Source organism: Cucurbita maxima, unplaced genomic scaffold, assembly GCF_002738345.1.
Source record: "Cucurbita maxima cultivar Rimu unplaced genomic scaffold, Cmax_1.0 Cma_Scf00012, whole genome shotgun sequence".
NCBI classification, from domain to species: Eukaryota; Viridiplantae; Streptophyta; class Magnoliopsida; order Cucurbitales; family Cucurbitaceae; genus Cucurbita; species Cucurbita maxima.
The window spans coordinates 510,663-529,635 of record NW_019272028.1 but is presented as its reverse complement, the minus strand read 5'-3'; the positions used below and the strand labels follow the sequence as shown (position 1 = coordinate 529,635).

The 18,973-nt window shown below is 39.3% G+C and overlaps 4 protein-coding genes across 11 annotated transcripts; 2 read left to right on the top strand and 2 right to left on the bottom strand.

Moving 5' to 3' along the window:
• Positions 1-425: 425 nt before the first annotated feature.
• Positions 426-4,583, bottom strand: LOC111487532 (probable sugar phosphate/phosphate translocator At3g11320). Of its 3 annotated transcripts, none has more exons than XM_023134968.1 (6): positions 4,409-4,583; positions 4,044-4,237; positions 3,209-3,676; positions 1,927-2,030; positions 1,612-1,840; positions 426-821 (listed from the first exon to the last, which is right to left on the bottom strand). In XM_023134968.1, exons 1-6 carry the CDS (start codon positions 4,461-4,463, stop codon positions 669-671), a joined length of 1,203 nt encoding a protein of 400 aa, XP_022990736.1. In that variant the 5' UTR covers positions 4,464-4,583; the 3' UTR covers positions 426-668. The 3 variants fall into 3 exon arrangements, with proteins under 3 accessions (XP_022990736.1, XP_022990735.1, XP_022990737.1); XM_023134967.1 differs by having other exon boundaries at positions 4,321-4,582; XM_023134969.1 differs by having other exon boundaries at positions 3,209-3,774; positions 4,044-4,453.
• A 900-nt stretch (positions 4,584-5,483) lies between these two features.
• LOC111487556 (O-fucosyltransferase 19-like) lies at positions 5,484-8,442 on the top strand. The gene is given in 8 exon segments (XM_023135005.1): positions 5,484-5,864; positions 5,942-6,017; positions 6,089-6,159; positions 6,245-6,333; positions 6,438-6,585; positions 6,588-6,871; positions 7,320-7,796; positions 8,065-8,442. Coding segments are annotated over 8 exon segments (1,758 nt in total). The 3' UTR covers positions 8,297-8,442.
• An 83-nt stretch (positions 8,443-8,525) lies between these two features.
• Positions 8,526-11,741, bottom strand: LOC111487534 (syntaxin-81-like). 6 transcript variants are annotated; one of them, XM_023134971.1, is made up of 9 exons: positions 11,534-11,741; positions 11,131-11,242; positions 10,934-11,027; positions 10,678-10,761; positions 10,386-10,490; positions 9,850-9,993; positions 9,198-9,440; positions 8,940-9,071; positions 8,526-8,762 (listed from the first exon to the last, which is right to left on the bottom strand). In XM_023134971.1, the coding sequence occupies exons 3-9, from the start codon at positions 11,009-11,011 to the stop codon at positions 8,619-8,621; spliced, it is 930 nt and encodes a 309-aa protein (XP_022990739.1). In that variant the 5' UTR covers positions 11,012-11,027; positions 11,131-11,242; positions 11,534-11,741; the 3' UTR covers positions 8,526-8,618. The 6 variants fall into 6 exon arrangements, with proteins under 6 accessions (XP_022990739.1, XP_022990740.1, XP_022990738.1 ...); XM_023134972.1 differs by having other exon boundaries at positions 11,136-11,242; XM_023134970.1 differs by having other exon boundaries at positions 11,147-11,242.
• A 988-nt stretch (positions 11,742-12,729) lies between these two features.
• On the top strand, positions 12,730-13,760 carry LOC111487538 (immediate early response 3-interacting protein 1-like). Its single transcript, XM_023134982.1, has 2 exons — positions 12,730-13,004; positions 13,426-13,760. Exon 1 carries the CDS (start codon positions 12,753-12,755, stop codon positions 12,984-12,986), a length of 234 nt encoding a protein of 77 aa, XP_022990750.1. The 5' UTR covers positions 12,730-12,752; the 3' UTR covers positions 12,987-13,004; positions 13,426-13,760.
• Positions 13,761-18,973: the final 5,213 nt, after the last annotated feature.

Below are 18,973 nucleotides of genomic sequence, written 5' to 3'. Positions count from 1 at the left end.
TCGATCTTTGCTCTAAGCCTTTCTTCATCGAGAAAGATAAGCCTTAGGAAGAAGCATAGTTCTGTAAAAAAAAGAATATCCCTATTTAAAGAATGTTTTGTTTCTTTCTCCAATTGACGTGGGATTTCATTATTGTTCGCACGGTTTTATTTTAAAATGCATCTATTGCTTCTTTTCCCTTTCTAACCGATATGCGATCTCACAATGGAACGAAACATTCTTTTCAAGTGTGGAAATCTATCGCTTGAAAAGCCTAAAAACGAAACATTTCTTATAAGGGGGTGGAAACGTTAGATCTACTAGTGGTGGGCTTGGGTTGTTATAAATGGTATTAGAGCCAAACATCGGACGGTATGCCAGCGAAGACGTCCCTGTTAACAGCAATCAGAGTGTGTATAGCCACCCACTTATACAATGCCTTCTTCTGATGATGAAAGAATGAAGCTGAGTTACACAGTGATTTTGGGTCATTTATTCAACTTTCTATTCCTAAGCTGAGTTACACAAGCCGGTTCCCTATGCTTCTGAGAAAAAAACACAAGCAGAGAAAAGAAAGATGAAAACAAGACCAAAAATTTAATGGCAGCAATGCCCAAGCATGCAGCCACTACTACTTGGCGCCGCCCTTGGGTGCAACTGGATTTCCCATTGATTGAGGTTTGGGTGTGTCAACTCTTATTTGCTCCTTTCTTTGCTTCGCTGTAGAGAATGACTCCCATAACTGTGAGCGTATAACCAAACATTCCAGTAACAGACACAGGATTTCTAAAGATTAAGATTGAAACAACTACAGCTACCGCCCCTTTTGCATTTCCTAGTACCTGGAACACACACAAAACAAACCACATTTCTGGTATTAAAAGAAGTGATAACATGGAACTTGCTGCAACCAAACACATAGCCTTCCATATTCAACCTATCTTGTAACACCCAAAACTCACTGCTAGTAGATATCGTCTACTTTGGCTCGTTACTTATCACAGTTAGTTTTAAAACGCGTCTGCTAGGGAGAGGTTTCCACACCCTTATAAGGAATGTTTTGTTCTCCTCTTGCTTGGATTGTGAGAACCCACATTGCTTGGAGAAGAGAACGAAGGATTCTTTATAAGAGTGTGGAAACCTCTTCCTAACATGTGTGTTTTAAAATCGTGAGGTTGATGGCGGTACGTAATTAGCGAAATCGGACAATATCTGCTAGCGGTGGGTTTGGGCTGTTACACTAAAGATCAACTACGAGCCGAAATCCATTCCCACTTCGTTGGATGTAAAAAATCTCATTAGTTGGCTGCTAGATCTATCAAGAACAATTCATAGAAAGCCATTTGGGACATGCCACAGCTAAGATACTTGCCCAAATACAAACGAAACAACCAATTAAAGAACAAAAGAAACTTGAATGTACCATATTTCTGGCTCCTCTATAACAAGTGGTTCACATGTTAGGCAGAGAGCCCAGACATAATAGAAAGTAACACAAATCTACCAAATAATTAAATTCATCACAACCTATGAGTTCATACATTAGGATCTCAATCAGCCAAGAACACATAAAGTTGAGCACTGGAACTAGTAGCAGCATGCATGAGTATACAACAAAGAATGAAAATATACCTGAAGGGTCAGCGCGCTGGTGTGTTTCGTGACCAGAAAATTGGTCAAATTTACGAAATATGCTAGCGACGAATTGAAAAGAAGGTACCAGATAATCTTGACATCATCTCTAGCAAGAGCTATTGTGATACCAACCACATTATCTTCCATAAAAAGTGTTGCAGGCAGCAAGAAAACAACAGCCATAGGAGCCATATATAAAAGGAGATTCATGGAATTCAGCTTCTCTCTGTATGAGCCCATTTGAGACCATTAGATGCTTGAAATTTCATCGTTTAAACAAAAACTACACTGATATAAGATAGAAGCCATTACCCTTCTGCAGAAAGCAAGATTCCTTGAAGTACTGATTTGAGAGCTCTTGCAGCGGTAGCAGCGACACATATTAGAAAGCCAAATAGATGGAAACTTGGTTCGCTCTGTTGCCATGAAAGAAAACTTGAGAGGCAAATTCTATGGCCACTTTATTTTCATACAAGACATGACACAACAACACTGTCAGAAAAGTGCAAACACAGACATAAGCCACAGCACAAACATGGTGAAATCCACCGATTATATCTACCCTTCAATATCCAAAACTAGAGAACGACTCGAAAAGCTTGCACGACTAACACAAACAGAAACCTTAAATGAACTTATAGATCCCTTGGAAAGGAAACGAAGCATTTCATATAAGGGTGTGGAAACCTCTCCTAGACGCATTTTAAAACCTTGATGGAAAGTTCTGGAAGGGAAGACCCATCGCTAGTAGATATTGTCCTCTTTGGGCTTTCCCTTTCGGGCTTCCCCTTAGGGTTTTTAAAACGGTCTGTTAAAGAGAGGTTTCCATACCCTTATAAGAAATTCTTCGTTCCCCACTCCAACCGATGTGGGATCTCACAATCCGCCCCCAAGATCTCACAATATTTTCTAGCGGTAAGCTTGAACGGTTACAAATGGTATCAGAGCCAAACACCGGACGTTGTGCCAGCAAGGACGTTGGGCCCCTAAGGGGTGGATTGCGAGATCCCACATCGGTTGGAGGGCCAAACACCGGGTGGTGTGCCAACGAGGACGCTGGGCCCCCAAGGGGGTGGATTGTGAGATCCCACATCGGTTGGAAAGCCAAACACCGAGCGGTGTGCCAACGAGGATGCTGGGCCCCCCAAGGGGATGAATTGTGAGATCCCACATCGGTTGGAGAGGAGAGGGAATGGAGTATTCCTTATAGGGGTGAGGAAACATCTCCCTAGTAGACGTGTTTTAAAACCTTGAGGGGAAGCGAGAAGGCCTACAAAGAACGATATCGGCTAGCTGTGTAGTTGAGCTGTTCCACAGCTCAAGTCCAAATATATGAAATCCTAAATCCCCATGCCCAAACAGTAGATGTTTGCTCCCATGTCGGTATTATCCATAGAACACAATAAACAAAACACAACAAACAGGAGCTGAGGAACTGTTTCAGCGTTGAAACAAACATTTTCAACTTCAACGAAGATAACCGCATTAAATTTCTCATAAAGAAGCACAGAATTTGGAGTATTCCTACAAGAAATATTGAATGGGGGATAACAAATTAGGCAGCCAAAGCAATAAACAAAAGAAGAGTACATACCCCGCTCGCAATGACAACTCCAGTGACGACAGGAATGAGAGTAACATAAGTAAGCCAAGCCTCCCTCTTCAAGGTCATCAGATAAGCAAAAACCGCCGTGAAAAATGGCGTCGTCGCTCCAATAGCCTGGTTGAAAGAGACAGGCAAATACCGAAGCGAAATGTTGCCAAACACAACGGAGATGCAGAAGATAAAGCTAAGAGCAGAGATCTTAAAGAATTGGACGCGAGATCGAATGGTCTGCAAAGGAACCACCTTAAACCAAGCAATTGCAATGTAGCTGAACAAAGAACAAGCGGTCATGTGGCACATGGTGAGGAAGATCGGATACTTAAAACCATAGTTGGTGAGCAAATACTTGTTGAGCAAGAGAACCCCAATGTTGGAAGAGTACCAGGCGGCGACGAGGCCGATCGTGAAGAAACGACTCATACCCTTCATTTTGGGAGGTGGGTGTTGATCAAAAAGCTGTAATTTCGACAAAGAAATGGTGGGTTTTGTTAAGTGGAGCGCAGTGGGAGGTAGGAGACGGACATGAACCAAAAAGGGTCGGGCAAAGCAAGGATCTGGGCATTGGAAATGTGCAGCGATTAGAGAGAAACAATAAGGGGATTGAGTTGTAGAGAAGAATGAGTTGGTTCCATAACAGAAAAGCGGGGATTTGGAGAGAAAGGGAGAGAGAAAGGGAGAGAGAAAGGCAGAGTTTTTATAAACTTATTTCCAAAGAATTAGGCATATGCAAAATTGGTGCATTTGACCTTACTTAAAGGGCCCTGCTTTTTCATTCATTAAGAAGCGTGTAGTGGCGAGGAAGCCTTCCAAATTCAATTCTAACCTGTTTGGTTGGCCATGTGGAAAGCCATGGCGCCGGTTGACCTTCACATATCTCTGCAGATCCGCCACAACTTCCTGCTGTACTCAATTTTCTAACCCCACTTTTGCTTCCAGATTTGAACAGCGATGATGCAGCACACACATGTTGTGTTGAAGAAGAACATATCAGCTTTTGGCGCCATCCCTGCTTCCTCTCTGGAACACCCAAAAACCTTAAAGTTACCAAACAATCAGCATATGAAACTAATCAAACACTTGAAGAAACAGGGGAACGAGACCTTTTTGGCTTGATCTCAATGACCCAGAAAGGATTTTCTCAGGGAACAAACAGAAGTGGCTACAAGGGAAGGAGATGGTGGATGATACCATTGAAGAAGAGGGAAGGTATTGCAGATGATGAACAGAGTAAGGTATGTGTCATGTGTATCCAAGTTATTAACCTCACTGAGACAAGTTTTTGGAGTTGAAGTTTGGAAAAGGAGAGGGAGGGAATCAGAAAATGCGATGGGATATTCACTCGACGTGGTAATGAGGACAAGGAGTGTGTAGGGTATGGTCACACGAACTACAATATCATGAATCCATAATGAATATAGGCAACATTCTGGACATGTTCGAAGTGGGAGTTTGTGTTTTTTGGTATTTAAATGAAAGAAGAAATGTGTGTACACATGCGAGATTCAACCTCAATTGCTTACAAGATTCAACCCGACCTCACCTATAAAGACTACAAACATGAACATAGTTAAGCAACTAACATATTTGTTGAGCAATGTTGTCACGGTCATCACATGCTCGTCCAAGACGTGTTGTTTATGGTCGCATGCTCATGTCACTGTCAAATTCTTTATTTAATTTCATGTTGTATTATGTTACTATTTGTATTTTCTACTATATTACTATTGAGCAATAACATATGTATGTGACTAGTTGTCAACTCCTCCTACTTTGATTTTGTATGATTGTTCGGCGAAATCACATTTAGGCCGGTCAAAATAGGGTTAGAGGCTTGAGAATACGTTGCTCGATTGTAGGCGATGCGAATCCGAATTGGCTTGACTGACTCAGTGTTAGGAATGAGTGTCGTGCAATCGCAAAGTCCACTACGAAGAAAAATGTGATTATGACAGGTATGGCCCAGATTTGAAATCCAAAGATGAAATGTCCTTAATTAGAAGAGGATCAGAATTAGAAAAGAGGAAAAGGGAAGGGTAGAGATGATGGATGAGCAGCAACTGGAAAGGCTACGTTGTTCCTCAGATTTCGGTTCCTATGATATCCCCACAGCCATTAAAAAGTTAAATTCACAAAATAAACCGTCAAATCCCTTCTCGTCCACTACTACCCATTTCGCCCCCTCTTTTTGAACACCTCCACCTCTCCACCAAAACAAAATTCAAATTCATGCCCACTGCCCTTACGCCTCCCCCTCTTCAACGTCATGACCAGAAGAAGGCTGTTGGAATATGACCATGAGGATGCCGCCAAACTCGCCGCTGCTGGCATCTTCATCGACGGCGACGCCAAACGTGTTGCCTCCTTCCGCCGCCATGTCCACCGCCACTTTCCCGACATCGTGCGCCGCCCTGGATGTTACGTGATCGGCTGCTTGTTGCTTTTGGCGTTTTCCTCCATCTCTCTGTTCGTTAAGTTTACGTTGCTCAATTCTTTCGATGAAATGCGGTTTATGCACAACGACAAAAAAACTGGGGGGCCTTCTGGTAATTTCATTCCCGGCCAAAAACTTCTCTACCAATCAAACACCGCTTTGGCCCAAGCTTCTTCCGCTAGGACCAACCCCCACAACCCAGTTCCGCCCAAGGTTTAATTAATATGGAATCTTTTATTTACTTTTTAATTATTATATTATATTTAAAATTAAATATTACAATTTCTTAGTTTTTGGAGACATGGGAGCACCCTGACAGTGAAAACTATTACAAATGCATCAATGTGACAAAGAAGGATGAATCATGTAAGCAACTTCCGTCAGATTATCGTTACTCGTTCCTCGTTTCAAACAAATTAATACTGGTTTAATATCAGGGATTGACATTGAAACAAATGGCTACCTTCTTGCTCGAGCCAACGGCGGATTGAACCAGATGAAAACTGGGGTCTCTTCATCGAAATGAATAATTTTTTTTCCGATAGAAATGTTTTTGATTTGTTTGTTTGTTTATTTTATGATAACTATGGCAGATAAGTGACCTGGTTGCTATAGCGAAACTCATGAATGCAACTCTAGTTCTTCCTTCCTTGGATCATAGATCCTTTTGGACTGATACAAGGTCATTATTCCGAGCTTTTATTGCGATTGTAATTAGGAGTTAATTAGTGTTATTAAGAGAGTTTAATGTCAAACTAAATGAAGTATTGAATCCCTTTTTCGCAGTGAATTCAAAGACATCTTCAACTGGAAAAATTTCATCCAAGTTTTGAGGGATGAAGTTCATGTAATAGAATCTCTCCCCTTAGAACTCTCACATATCAAGCCTTTTGAAACGGCACCAGTTTCTTGGTCTAAGGTATTCGCTGCACATTCATTCATTCATTCACTTTGTTTCCCTCCCATTCTAAATGGAAATATATGCAGCCTCGTTACTATAGAGTACATATGGCGTCTTTGTTGAAGCAGCACAAAATCCTTCACTTAACCCACACCGACTCTCGATTAGCCAACAATGGTGTTGCAGAATCGACACAGAAACTCCGATGTCGAGCAATGTATAGAGCTTTGACATTCAATACCAAAATTGAACAGTTTGGAAACAAGCTCGTTGCTCGACTAAGAAGTGATGGAAAACCTTATTTAGCTCTGCATTTAAGGTAAGCAAAAAGTCCCGAGAGTAGTACTTTCCTAGGCCTACTTTCAAATTGAATGCTAAACCAAAACACCAATTCTTACCTGAGAATAGAAGAACTCCATTTCATTTCATCGTCAAAGAACATCGTGTAATGTAACAGCTCAAGCCCACTGCTTTTAAGGAATGTTTCGTTCCTTTCGAGCTTTTTATTGTCTCTTTTGGCCTTTTCCTTTCGGGCTTGTTATCAAAGTTTTTAAAATGCTGTTAGCTAAAGAGAGATTTCCAAACCCTTATAAGGAATGTTTCGTTCCCTTCTCCAACCGAGGAGGAATTTGCTAACGGTGGGTGGGTTTAAGCTGTTAGACATAAGTCCGATGATTAGTATTTCATTCACATGTACAGTTTAAAGTACCAAGACCGGTTCTCCCAAAGTTAGATATGTTCCTGATACCAAATATATTTGATTGCAGATACGAAAAAGACATGCTGGCATTCACGGGCTGTAGTCACAGCCTTACCGAAGCGGAGGATGAAGAGCTGACGACCCTAAGGTTTAACGTGAGACACTGGAAGGTAAAAGACATAAACAGTACCCAACAAAGACTACTAGGGGAATGCCCCATGACTCCAAGAGAGGTAGCTATATTTCTTCAGGCAATGGGGTATCCCTCTGATACCAATATCTACATTGTTGCTGGCAACATTTACAGCGAAAGCGGGATTAAACCGCTAAAAGTTAAGTATCCCAACATCTTCACACATTCTTCTTTGGCAACTGAAGAGGAATTGGAACCTTTCAAACAATATCAGAACCAGTTGGCTGCTTTAGACTATCTTGTAGCAGTAGAGAGTGATGTTTTCGTTTACACCTATGATGGGAACATGGCTAAAGCTGTCCAAGGTCACAGGAGATTTGAAGGGTTTCGGAAAACCATCAGCCCTGACAGGTATAGAGCAGAGATAAACAAATCCATAGCTGGGAATTTTTCTTAACAAAGTAAAAAATATGGCAGAAAAAGACTCAATGCATAAGCGAGAATCCTAAAATAACTTAATGTTTTTCATTGAGTAATTACTCTGTACTAGTAGTTGATACTAGTACAGAGTAAAGCTATTTCACGCAGGTATGGTAGGAGGATTGAAATCCTAAATGGAAAAATGAATTGGAAAAGAGTTTCTGTCTCAATCTAAGGGACGTTTATCATCTATTTTCAGGACAAATTTAGTGGATTTGATAGACCGATTGGACGCAGGAGCATTAAGCTGGGAAGAGTATTCTTACAAAGTTATGGAATTACATAAAGAGAGAATGGGGTCACCATATCCCAGATGTCCTGGGAAGTCCTCGAAACTGGAGGAGAACTTCTATGCCAATCCTTATCCAGGTTGCATCTGCCGCAAGTCTGATGGCAAGAAGCATAGCTCAAAGAAAGAATGTCGAGGCTGAAATCTCATGGTCACACACAGGGAAAGGCCATGGTTTGGGTTCACTTGTCACAGGCATGCTTTAGCAGCTACTAATGAATGCAGGGCACTAGAGAAATTGTAGTAGATGAGATCGCTTCTGTTTAAAGAACATCTCATACAGTGGTAACTACCCCCCCATTTTTTACCTTGGAGTCCACTTACAGTGGTAACTACTTGAGTCTGGATATTAAAGCAAATACTAACAGTAATAGGAATGCGATCCAATTTTTCATCGGTGATTTCTTATTTTTCTTTCTTCTATGTGAATGTACAATATAATTATGATACAAAAGCCAATCCCGTCAACTATACCAATCAAGAAAGAGAATTGAAAATGTTAGCACAAATAGAAAGAGCAGAAGGAAGGTTCTACTGCTGCTATTCCGCTGAATTGCGTGGGCAAGTTCTTTATTACCAAGCTCGACGTTCTTTGTAGCTTCAACAGCCTAATTTGTAGTTCATTAAAAAGAAAGAAAATAGGAAGTTCAGTACCTAACAGTACCGAGAATAGTGCTCAACTGAATTTCATTCTGGAAATGTTAAAAAGGAAGGTGCAAGTGCAATTAGCCGTTGAGATTTGAGGGATAATGTGAAAGACAATAAACCGAGGTAGAAATGCTGACCTGTTCATAAAGAAATTCGATTTGTTGTGCTTGCTGCAAAACATGTGTAGACATTAGGTGATTTAAAGCAGACATCTCTACCATCTTAGTTTCTGCTTCCTGGACTGCATCAAGAAGACTGGTCAACTCAACCTACAAATTTGGAAGAAAACAACTGATCAGTTCTCAAATTTTACCCATCAAGAATCAAGCTTGGTTCAATTAACAGATGATAGAACTCTCATCAAATTTTGTTTCCCCCCTCCATATTTTGATTACCTGAAGTGCACGAGTTTCATCATCCAACAGTTGCTGTTGGGCTCGGACAGGTTGATGCTCAAAATTATCAGGTTCCCTCAGCTCCATATTATTATAGTTGGGGGCATTTGCAGAACGTGGTTTATTTACTTGGTTGGGTTTTCTTCTTGGTACTGCTTTGTTTATTATATCTTGAAACCGAATGGCTCTTAGCTTATCAAATTGTGATGTTACTGAATGGAGTTTCTCACTCAAAATTAGAACCTGCACTTAGAAGAAAACTTCAAATGCAAGACTGGAACAACTACTTTTGGTGGGACTGTGGGAAGGAGATTCTCATAAAAAAGTACAGAACGCATTACCTTTTAAAAAACATAAGTATGGAAAATATTTCACTAAAAGAATGTCTCACTGTCCGGGAAAGATGAAAACTGACAATGTTTATAAAGAGATAGACAATACGACCAACAATCAAGCAGAAGAATGGGAGCAGTCGAGATGTAATGGGGTAAACAGTTTTGAATTGTTTTGAACTGCGGACAGGGCAACAACATTCGACGACTCACTTTTTCTTCCTTGGGGAAGGGAAAATAGTTTGGAGAAGTGTGCACGCTAGCACATGTAAAATAATCAAGTGATAAATATGAACAGAAAGAAAAAAAACAACACTCACCACCCCATGTTTGTGTGCAATAGTATCGGCATTAGCATCATCAGTCCTAGCACCAAGCCAGCTCTTTGAGTGTGCATCATCCTCATTAATGTTGTTTTTTAGGATATCGATTTGTTCTTGGCATGCTTTGATGAATGCAGTTACCTGCATATAGTTATAAGATACATATTTGGCATTACATTATGAAAATACAAATATGCAATAGTAGATCCCAAAAAAACTCAATAAAGTTCATACTAAGCTTTGAGATCACAATGTGCCACGTAAAAAAATCTTTTATAAAAAAAAATGCTAACCAATAATAGCAGAAGTGTCTGTGTGAAGAAAAACCGGGAAGAAAAAATAGTTAAGCATTCAACTTCATGAATATCAGACCAAATAAATTATGGCTTAGCATATCAACAAAATAACGTATGGCCATGATTAAAATAAACTCACTCTCACTTCGAGAAGTTCTTTGAGCCCAAAGTTTTATCAAGCAATCTTATTATTCTGTTATTGTTCTTAGTGATCTCCCAAGTAGTTGTATGGCTCACCTCATGTTCAATATTGTCTCTCTCTTGATCTGTTGTGCGATACATATCTACGTAGTCTTTTTGATGCTTCAACATAAACTCTTCAAGAGCACCAATGCTCTCAAGCTGATTCAGGACAAGTAAAGGAGTCAAACATGATAGTTGCTCTTTTCACACATTTGGAAGTTGTAATTCATGAAACATGTCGTTGAAAGAAGCCCATTTAATAAGCTGTGACTAAGTTCTCAAGAAAAGGGAAAAAAAAAAAAGAAGAAAAAAGAATACCAAAACACTTCAATATTGATAATTCTACCGTTTTTAGGGCAGCTTTGATGAAAGGCGACCTTTGCCGAGGTTTCTGAATGATGAATGACGCCATAATAGCCGCCAACTTGGACTGCAAAGACATGGTACTTAACATAAGGATGTTTCGGGAGAAACACTAAAACATTCGTAATTGGTGTAGTCTGATCACTTGCTAGAAAGAAAACGAGCACATCTTTCCCTAGAAATATAGTCCAAATTTCCCATCAACAAACAACTATATACTGCAAGAAAAGCATACACACCTCGTTATACCCTGAAGAAGTAGCACAATGCCGGACAGCATCTTTAAAATCTTCAGTCCTATCCCTGAACTTCACCATTCCCTTCTCAACGAGGCTGAAAACATATTAACAAGTTAAACGACCATAAATGACTGAATGAACTACGGAATATAAAAGACATTTGTGAGAACAGCCAAACGAAAGAACAAAGTAAACACCTTACTCTGCACCCACCTCAATTATGCACGAAGCCGTAATGAAAATAGGTTATTTATCCCCAATCTTCCCACACAGAAGATCGCTCTAGAATCAATCTTAGAAGTCAAAATTCTAGACAAAGCAGAAGACGGAAGATCATCAGACAAAATTCAAAATATTAGTAGAAAAAACACTAAATCAATTCCCTTTCAAGCCTAAGGCGTCAAAATTTTACTCAGCGAAAAGCGATTACGTAAAGAATGTAAAGATGTCTACAAAATGGAAAGCTGAAAACAAAAGCAGAAACATAATTATATACTAGAGCATTGAATAGATTCCAACATCGAATTCTGCCACATTGATCCACTGAACTGAAACGCAGAATCAATAACATGTATTAGCCAAAGGATCACTGGAACTTACATTGTTGGTATCGACGGAGGCAAAATGGTAGAAAAAGAAATGCGAATTTCAAGTCCAATAGGAGACTGAAAAATGAAATTGCTTATTCACGATCCGAGAGTTTATTCTTGGGGCGAAGTGAGGAAGGAAATCCAGCTGCTCTCGGATCGTGGAATAGAAAGGGGGAAGAAGTCGATTGATTCTTCTCAAGAACTCTGAAACGGAGCTGCTCGAGTTTATTAGAAAAGTGGATAACCGGATCGGTTGTCGTGGTTTAAATATTGTACGGACAAACCGAACCATTTTGTGTAACTAACATAGAGCAAAACCGATTTGGTTCGGTTCGGTTCGCTTGGAATACTCGAGTCTTCGTGTGTTATTTGTAAAATAATTTATTACTATATTTTAAATTAAAACCACTGAATGTATGGTGCGAATCATCTGATTTTTAAGATTTGAATAAATGAAAAGAAAGCATTTTGTGATGCAATTGTAACAGGTTGTGCGGGTCATTCTCGGGTTCACTCTGCGATCTGTAGCGGCTTCACAACCGGCCATTTCCAACTCCTCCGCTCTCTCCGATCAGGTACCGGCAGCCTTATAAATCTTAGTCACGTTTCTCCTTCACGCATCTTAGATTTTGATTCTTTCGCCTCCTTGGGATTTAGGTTTCAGATCTATGCTTCTTCATCGCTTCATCGATTATTGGGCGCACGATTGCTTGTTTGAATTTCATTTTCTTTAATCGATTACAGCAACATGTAATTGTTATAATATCGAATTACATGGTTGTATGGTTACAATTTGTGGAGATTAATTTCAGAGTTTGGAATTCTGTATCTTTTGGAGGACTGTTCCCTGAGTTTTTGAAAGAAAATTAGGCGAAATTGTTGAAAATCTCAAGTTTTGGGGTGGGAGAATAGTTACTGTTTACTCCCTCTTTGTTTCTTTTTTTTGAAAGTTTGGTGATCAGATGGTTACATAGCCACTGCATTTTGGCTATAATCATCAAACTGATGTTTCCTTTAGTTCATCCCCCATTTTAAGATCATTAGATATTATCATCATCTTTGGAAATGAGTGAATCCAATTCCTGTGTTGCCCAGGCTTCTTAATCCATCATTCTGTTGTTTGCATCATCTGCTATCTTGTAATTTCGAGTAGAGTGACTGAAAAGTATTTAAGATTATTTGGTACGTTATGTTTTTGTTGAGCAGGTTCTTTGCAACACAGATAATAAATGGGATTGTGGACACTTCTAGAAGGCTGCCTGCTACTCGCCAATGCTCTAGCGATTCTAAACGAAGATCGGTTTCTTGCTCCTAGAGGATGGAGCTTCTCAGACTTCTCAGGCGGCAGAACCAAGTCATTCAGGGGGCAGCTTATAGGGCTTATCTATGCAACACAATATTTAAGAGTTCCTCTCATGATGCTCAATGTCATCTGCATCTTTGTCAAATTGGTATCAGGATGATAACTACCGTTAAGGCAGGTTTGCACTTCCTTCCATTTTGAGAAAGTATTTCCGGTGTATTGTTCTTGGTTTAGTATGGCCTTTGTTGATTTGAATGTAACGAACAATAGGCTGCTATGAGATAACTATAACATCTGAGAGTTAGAAACATGCATTTTCATAGCTGTGCCTTCTTTCCATTGTCTATTCTTTGTTGAAATGCTTTTGTCTTTTCCCCATTTGTGTGATTGTTTTTCTTCCCTCCTTTTTAAACATCATTTCTCGGTTTCTAAACCAAAGGAGAATCAAATTATTTTTGTAAAACGGTAAAAGACTTTTCGAAAATCGCCTGTTGCTGTTGTTGGTCCGGACATGGGACTTTTTGGGTGTCAAAATGCTTCTCCTCTTAGTAAATTTAAAGAAAGAAATTGACTTTACTAGCAACATTATGAACAATCAGGTAAATAGCTCGACAGATAGGGAGAGAGGCGCTGAAATCGTTCGTTCCTATTGGGTCGTGTATGGCAGCTGGTAGAGATGAATAAAGGCAGGCCGGTTCAATGAGACCCATTCTCTTAATAGGCAGCAAAGCATAATAGGAAAGGGGCCGAGTGATGAATGCCTTTTTAGCCTTTTTCTAAAGACTCTAATGTGAAGCTATCATGGCTCGCTACATACAAGTATAGCCATGAATCCCTTCTTACTTCATGTTGGCGTTATCTTCTCTTACGAAATATTACAAATGCATTAGATAAAATGGAGTCATTTAGAAGTATTAACAAACCGTTAGAATAAACAACTTTTCAATGTGTAATGGTTCAAGTCTATCGCATGAAAATATTGTCCACTTTGGCCTATTGCCGTCAACCTCACGGTTTTTAAAACACGAAGAGGTATTCACAGGAATGTTTCGTTCCCATCTCGAACCGATGTGGAATCTCACACAACTATGTTAATATTTGAATGTCTTTACATTTTCAACTAGGATTTAACTCATAGTAAATGAAAGAACACATCCAATTATGAAATGGTTTCAATAAGAATGCACAGATCATTTGGTTAAGCGAAAAAAATGCCCACAAGACCTCAATCAATTTCATCTAAATACACCATAAAAGAAGTATCCAAATGACAAACATGATGCATTACAACATAATTTCTCTAAAACAAAGAACAACCAACCAAGTTCTAATCCCCATCTGTGTCCAATTCTTTGACAAATTTGCAACTTTTCGGATGACTGCAGGCACTTCCTATGAACTGAAGAACGATCTCCAAAACCTTCATCCTCTTACGCTATCATCTTTCGATCCCTCCACCTCTACAACTAAACTAACCTTTTCGTACTGAAAATCCACCGATTGAGGTTCGGCAACAAAAATGGCATTTCTACTGCCCGCAATTGCCCACACGAACAGCACCAAAAACGCCATTAACGCACCGCAACCAGTTGCAAAGATCAGCCCCGCAAAGATTGCAAGCGGCCGAAGATGATTCTTCTGCGAACCCTCCTCATCTTGTTTTAAGGAAGGCCGGCGTGGATCAACCGGCATCGAATGCATCCATTTGGGGACATTTCTAAGACCAAACCGCCATGAAAATACTCTGCTCCCCTCAGATGACTTGCTATTCCCCGAGCTTATCCCACAAAAACATCCCTCCCTTCGCATTTGCTCGACAGATCAATTGGGTATGCTAATAAGGGATCGTACGGCCTCGATTCCCCAAATTTACTCAATCTAATTTCCACCGTTTTCAAGCTCGAATCGTAATCGACCCACGATGTCAATTTCCCCCCATTGTTGGGAACAACAATCCCCTTCTCCATCTTCCAAATCCCACCACTCAAATTACTCCCATTCCCAGAAACGAATTCGATTCTGTGAAGCCATTTTTCCGGGGAGATTTCGTCGGGAAAACCCCCACCGGGAAAAAAATGAAAGAACGAGACCATCCCCGTTGTCCGGCGAGACAGCGAAGGTGAACTGGGTATAAAACGACGTGGAACCGTGAAGCTTCAAGGGTTTGTTGTGCAAGAGAAGGCCAAAGCTGGAAGCGACAGGGCGGGTCAGTTTGACGAAAGAATTGCCGCAGTCTCCGTGACCGTCGCCGTCGAGAAGAACGGCGTCTCCGATGAGGGCGATGTGGGGATCGAAATTGGGTTGTTTGGGGAGGGCTCGAGGGTTGAATGGAGAAATGGGGTGGAGAAATGAGAAGAGGAAAACAGAGAAAAGAAATGGAGAAGAGAAATCAACCATTATCGAAGAAGCTGAGCGGCGGAACAGATCTGTGTTTTCTTCTTCCTTCAATTTCTTTTATTTGTGAGATTTTACCACGTGCTCCAAAATTTGACCCTCGGTCCTCTAAACTCCTACAAAAAAACTCACATCAAAATTTCGAATATATATCCAACTTAATCTTATAATTTCAAGAGATTAAAGCAGCATTAACCCTCCAAATCCCTTTAATGATCTGTTCATAATTAACCTAAAACCTCATTATTGTCCCCATCAAGAATTACATCTCTGTAATGAAGCAAAAGAAAGCTGTTTAGTTCGGATTCTCGACCGAAACCATAACTCACCAAGAAACTTACTGATTTAAATACAACAGTTCGTGGCAAGCTGTGTGAATCTCAGGCGGCGGCGACTACACTGCAGGAGAAATCCAAAGAGATGGCATGATCCAAATTCCATGGGAAGTAAAAAAGTGAAAACGCTACGAACTGGGATCAATGCGATCCCTTTGGATGCTTCCTGAAGTTGCAGTTAAATCGGCCATAGATGAAGAAATGGAAGAACAACAAGAACTTCAAGAACCCCTTTCTCTTTCTCTCTCTCTCTCTCTCTCTAACTCTTTGAGAGGAATATGGTTTTATGAGGGAAACGCAGCAATGGTGATATGTATAAAAGATGCTGCAACTTTGACCACATTTCTTTGGGTCAAATTTAATTCAAAATTCTAGAAATATTATAATATTTGGTTATTTAGATTTTTGAAAATGATGGAATATATATAATATTTTAAAAGAATGGGAAGTTAATAGCAATTATAACACACCACATTCTACACATGAAAGGTAGCATTTAATATCACTAGTGGGACATATAAATATTGCATCTTCCCCTTTCCATTTAACAATCTTAGTTGGCTCAACATTCGGATTAGGGTTTGACTCTCGTGTATTCCGACATTTTTCTACCTCCCCTGCCACATAATCATGTTGCTTATTTCTCGCTTTATAAGAGTGAAAACTATCCCCACAGACTAACACTAGTCATTCTAATATACTTTGAAAATTCTTAAGAGGTTCGGAAATTAAATATAAGTTTGTTAATACAGAAACCCAATCAATTAGAATCATTCTCGGGATTAAAACATTTATTAAGGGGATTTGTTATTAAAGTTACTTAAAGCATAAGGAGTCTACTCTCACTAATACAACTAATTCATAATTAGTGAGAAATTATTAATTAAAATAAGAAAAAAAAATCGTCAACAACCAGCACCACGATAGTGTTGAGTAGTGGGAGGGGTTGGATGATGATGTGGTGCAAAATATTGGCGCAAACATGGGCCATCACGCGCCCACATTGCAGCCTTTTTCTGGGTGCTCTCTAGACCCCACCACACTTGATTTTTGCCCTCTCCCTCCTTCTCCATCATGCTCATGCATGCTATTATACTCCATAGTGGGTATCATTAAAAAAAAAAAACATACCACCAAAATTCGTATATATTTCATCATATAATTAAAATCTATATAATATCAAAATTATAATATCATATTCTCATGAGATTTGATATGAAAGTCAAGTTAAATTCATAAAATGTCCCTCACATTGGAACCAAATGGAAGCTCTTCTTAGTCTTTGTAGCCCATCAAGTGTAGCAAAAGAATCTTCTAAATGGTTTCCTATGTTCTCCAATATGTTCGAAGTGGCTATTTTCCCCCACGACATCCAACATATTTGACTTTAAAGTTTTCGAGATCGAATTAGACTTCATCACCCAATTTTGCCTAAAGTGTCTAAAGTGATATTTGAGATGTCTCAAACATGCTACTATATAACAACTTAAGCTCACCACTACACTAGTAGATATTGTCTTCTTTGAGCTTTCTCTTTCGAGTTTATTAGGGAGAGGCTTCTACAATCCACCTCCTATAAGGTGCAGTGTCCTCACTGGCACTGATTCTCCTCTCCAATCGACGTGGGATCTTACGTGTTAGGATAATTCAAGTTTGTTACGTAAGATAGGGAAATGGAATTAAGCTATAAGAATAGGAACCAATATGGTCCTAAGAGTTTAAGTGTTGTGGCTTATAAAGGAAACCAACTACTTTGGTATTGAAGAATTAATTGTGGGTATTTGTCGATGCTATGGCTTTTATGGAGTGAGTAATGGGTTTGGACCACGGCTACCGACACAAGATTCAAATATGAGATGGACAAAAATTAACATCTTTTCTTCTTTCTTACCATAATAAGTTGAACCCTAATTTTTGGGTCATCAAACAATACAAGTAAATTTATATTGCCTTTTCTTTTCGTTTCGCGCTTTCGGTTTCCTTTCCGTTATTGTTGAAATATCTTTCTCGTGATCGTTTATATATGGTAACGTCTAATTTAAATCTCTTTTATCATTTATATACGATCGTTCAAAAATACTTAAAGGAGTTTTAGCTTTTTTCCCGAATCAACGAGAGAACTATTGAGGGTGTAATTGACTAAAAAAAAAGATTATTGGTACCGTTTGTGAGTGATAAATGACAAGGTATTTCACGGGTGTGTGACTTTTCGAGTCCAATCTGAAAAGTAAGTCCATAGAATATGGTTAGTTAACATTTTGAAAAACGAATAGGAGAGACGAGTGATATTTTAAGTATGATTTTTATAATGAGATCCCACATCGGTTGGAGAGGAGAACGAAACATTCCTGGTAAAGGAGTGGAAACTTCTCCTTAAAAGACATGTTTTAAAACCGTAACAGGCCAAAGTGGATAATAGTGGGCTTGAGCTGCTACAAATGGTATCAAAGCCAAAAATGTTGGGCTCCCAAGAGGAGTAGAATGTGAGATCCCAGATAGGTTTGAAAGAGGAATGAAACATTTTGTTAAAATCGTAAAACTGACAACGATACGTAACGGGCTAAAGCGAACAATATTTACTAACAATGAACTTAGGCAGTTATGAATAATATCAAAATCAAACATCGTGCAGTGTGCCAATGAAAATACTGGGCCAAGCATGATAATGGAGATGAGGTAGATGGTGATAAATAGCTTAGGCTTAGTCGGAAAGAGCAAGGAAAGTTAGGCACATTCGGTAATTTTCGCAACTTAGGCACATGGCCTCAATCACGTCCTCTACACTCCCTCTACCCCACATCTTAACTACCCTTATTTTAATTTTTAATATTCGAAATATTCATCGAACCTAATTGTCTACGATCGATCGCATAACTGATTAACAAACAATGTTTATTCGATTAAGTCTATGTTTGGTAGGGCATCTCGACCTTATCAATGAATTTTTTCCGCTATCATATTAGGGCATCTCAACCCTACGAAAATCAACTACGCATACCTATTCCATCATAAAACATGCACGTGGAGGGGCTCCATCTGCCCGTCTTCGAAATGTTATGGTATAACATCGAGACATTACTCAATTATTTTTATTTAAAAAAAAAAGAAAAAAAGAGAATAATATAAGGATGATGAGGCATGTGAAGAGAGGAGCATGAAAGCATATGAAATAATTGTGGTTTCTTTCTATGTTTTTCAATACCTAATTTTGTACCTTTTCCATAAATCCACAATACCATCTTCTCCTTTTCTTGTCTTCCCAATAATTTAGAATTTAATATTATTATTATTATTATTTTATGCGAAATAAAATGAAATTTTTTAAAAAGAAAAAAAGAAATTTATAAAATGGGTTATATAGATGGATCTCCTATTTGAAGCCCAATTCGAGTGGTGGGCTACTGAGCTTTTGAGGCCC

Bases quoted from the DNA above. Each gene is read 5' to 3' on its own strand.
- LOC111487532 (XM_023134967.1), bottom strand. From the start codon at position 4,411: ATGGTATCATCCACCATCTCCTTCCCTTGTAGCCACTTCTGTTTGTTC. The intron at 3,677-4,043 runs GTTAGAATTGAA...TCGAAATTACAG, and splicing joins CCACATGGCCAACCAAACAG to CTTTTTGATCAACACCCACC. The intron at 2,031-3,208 runs GTATGTACTCTT...TCATGGCAACAG, and splicing joins GAGTTGTCATTGCGAGCGGG to AGCGAACCAAGTTTCCATCT.
- LOC111487534 (XM_023134971.1), bottom strand. From the start codon at position 11,011: ATGGTGAAGTTCAGGGATAGGACTGAAGATTTTAAAGATGCTGTCCGG. The intron at 10,491-10,677 runs GTAGAATTATCA...GTCCTGAATCAG, and splicing joins TCAAAGCTGCCCTAAAAACG to CTTGAGAGCATTGGTGCTCT. The intron at 8,763-8,939 runs GTCAGCATTTCT...ACTACAAATTAG, and splicing joins TCGAATTTCTTTATGAACAG to GCTGTTGAAGCTACAAAGAA.
- LOC111487538 (XM_023134982.1), top strand. From the start codon at position 12,753: ATGGGATTGTGGACACTTCTAGAAGGCTGCCTGCTACTCGCCAATGCT.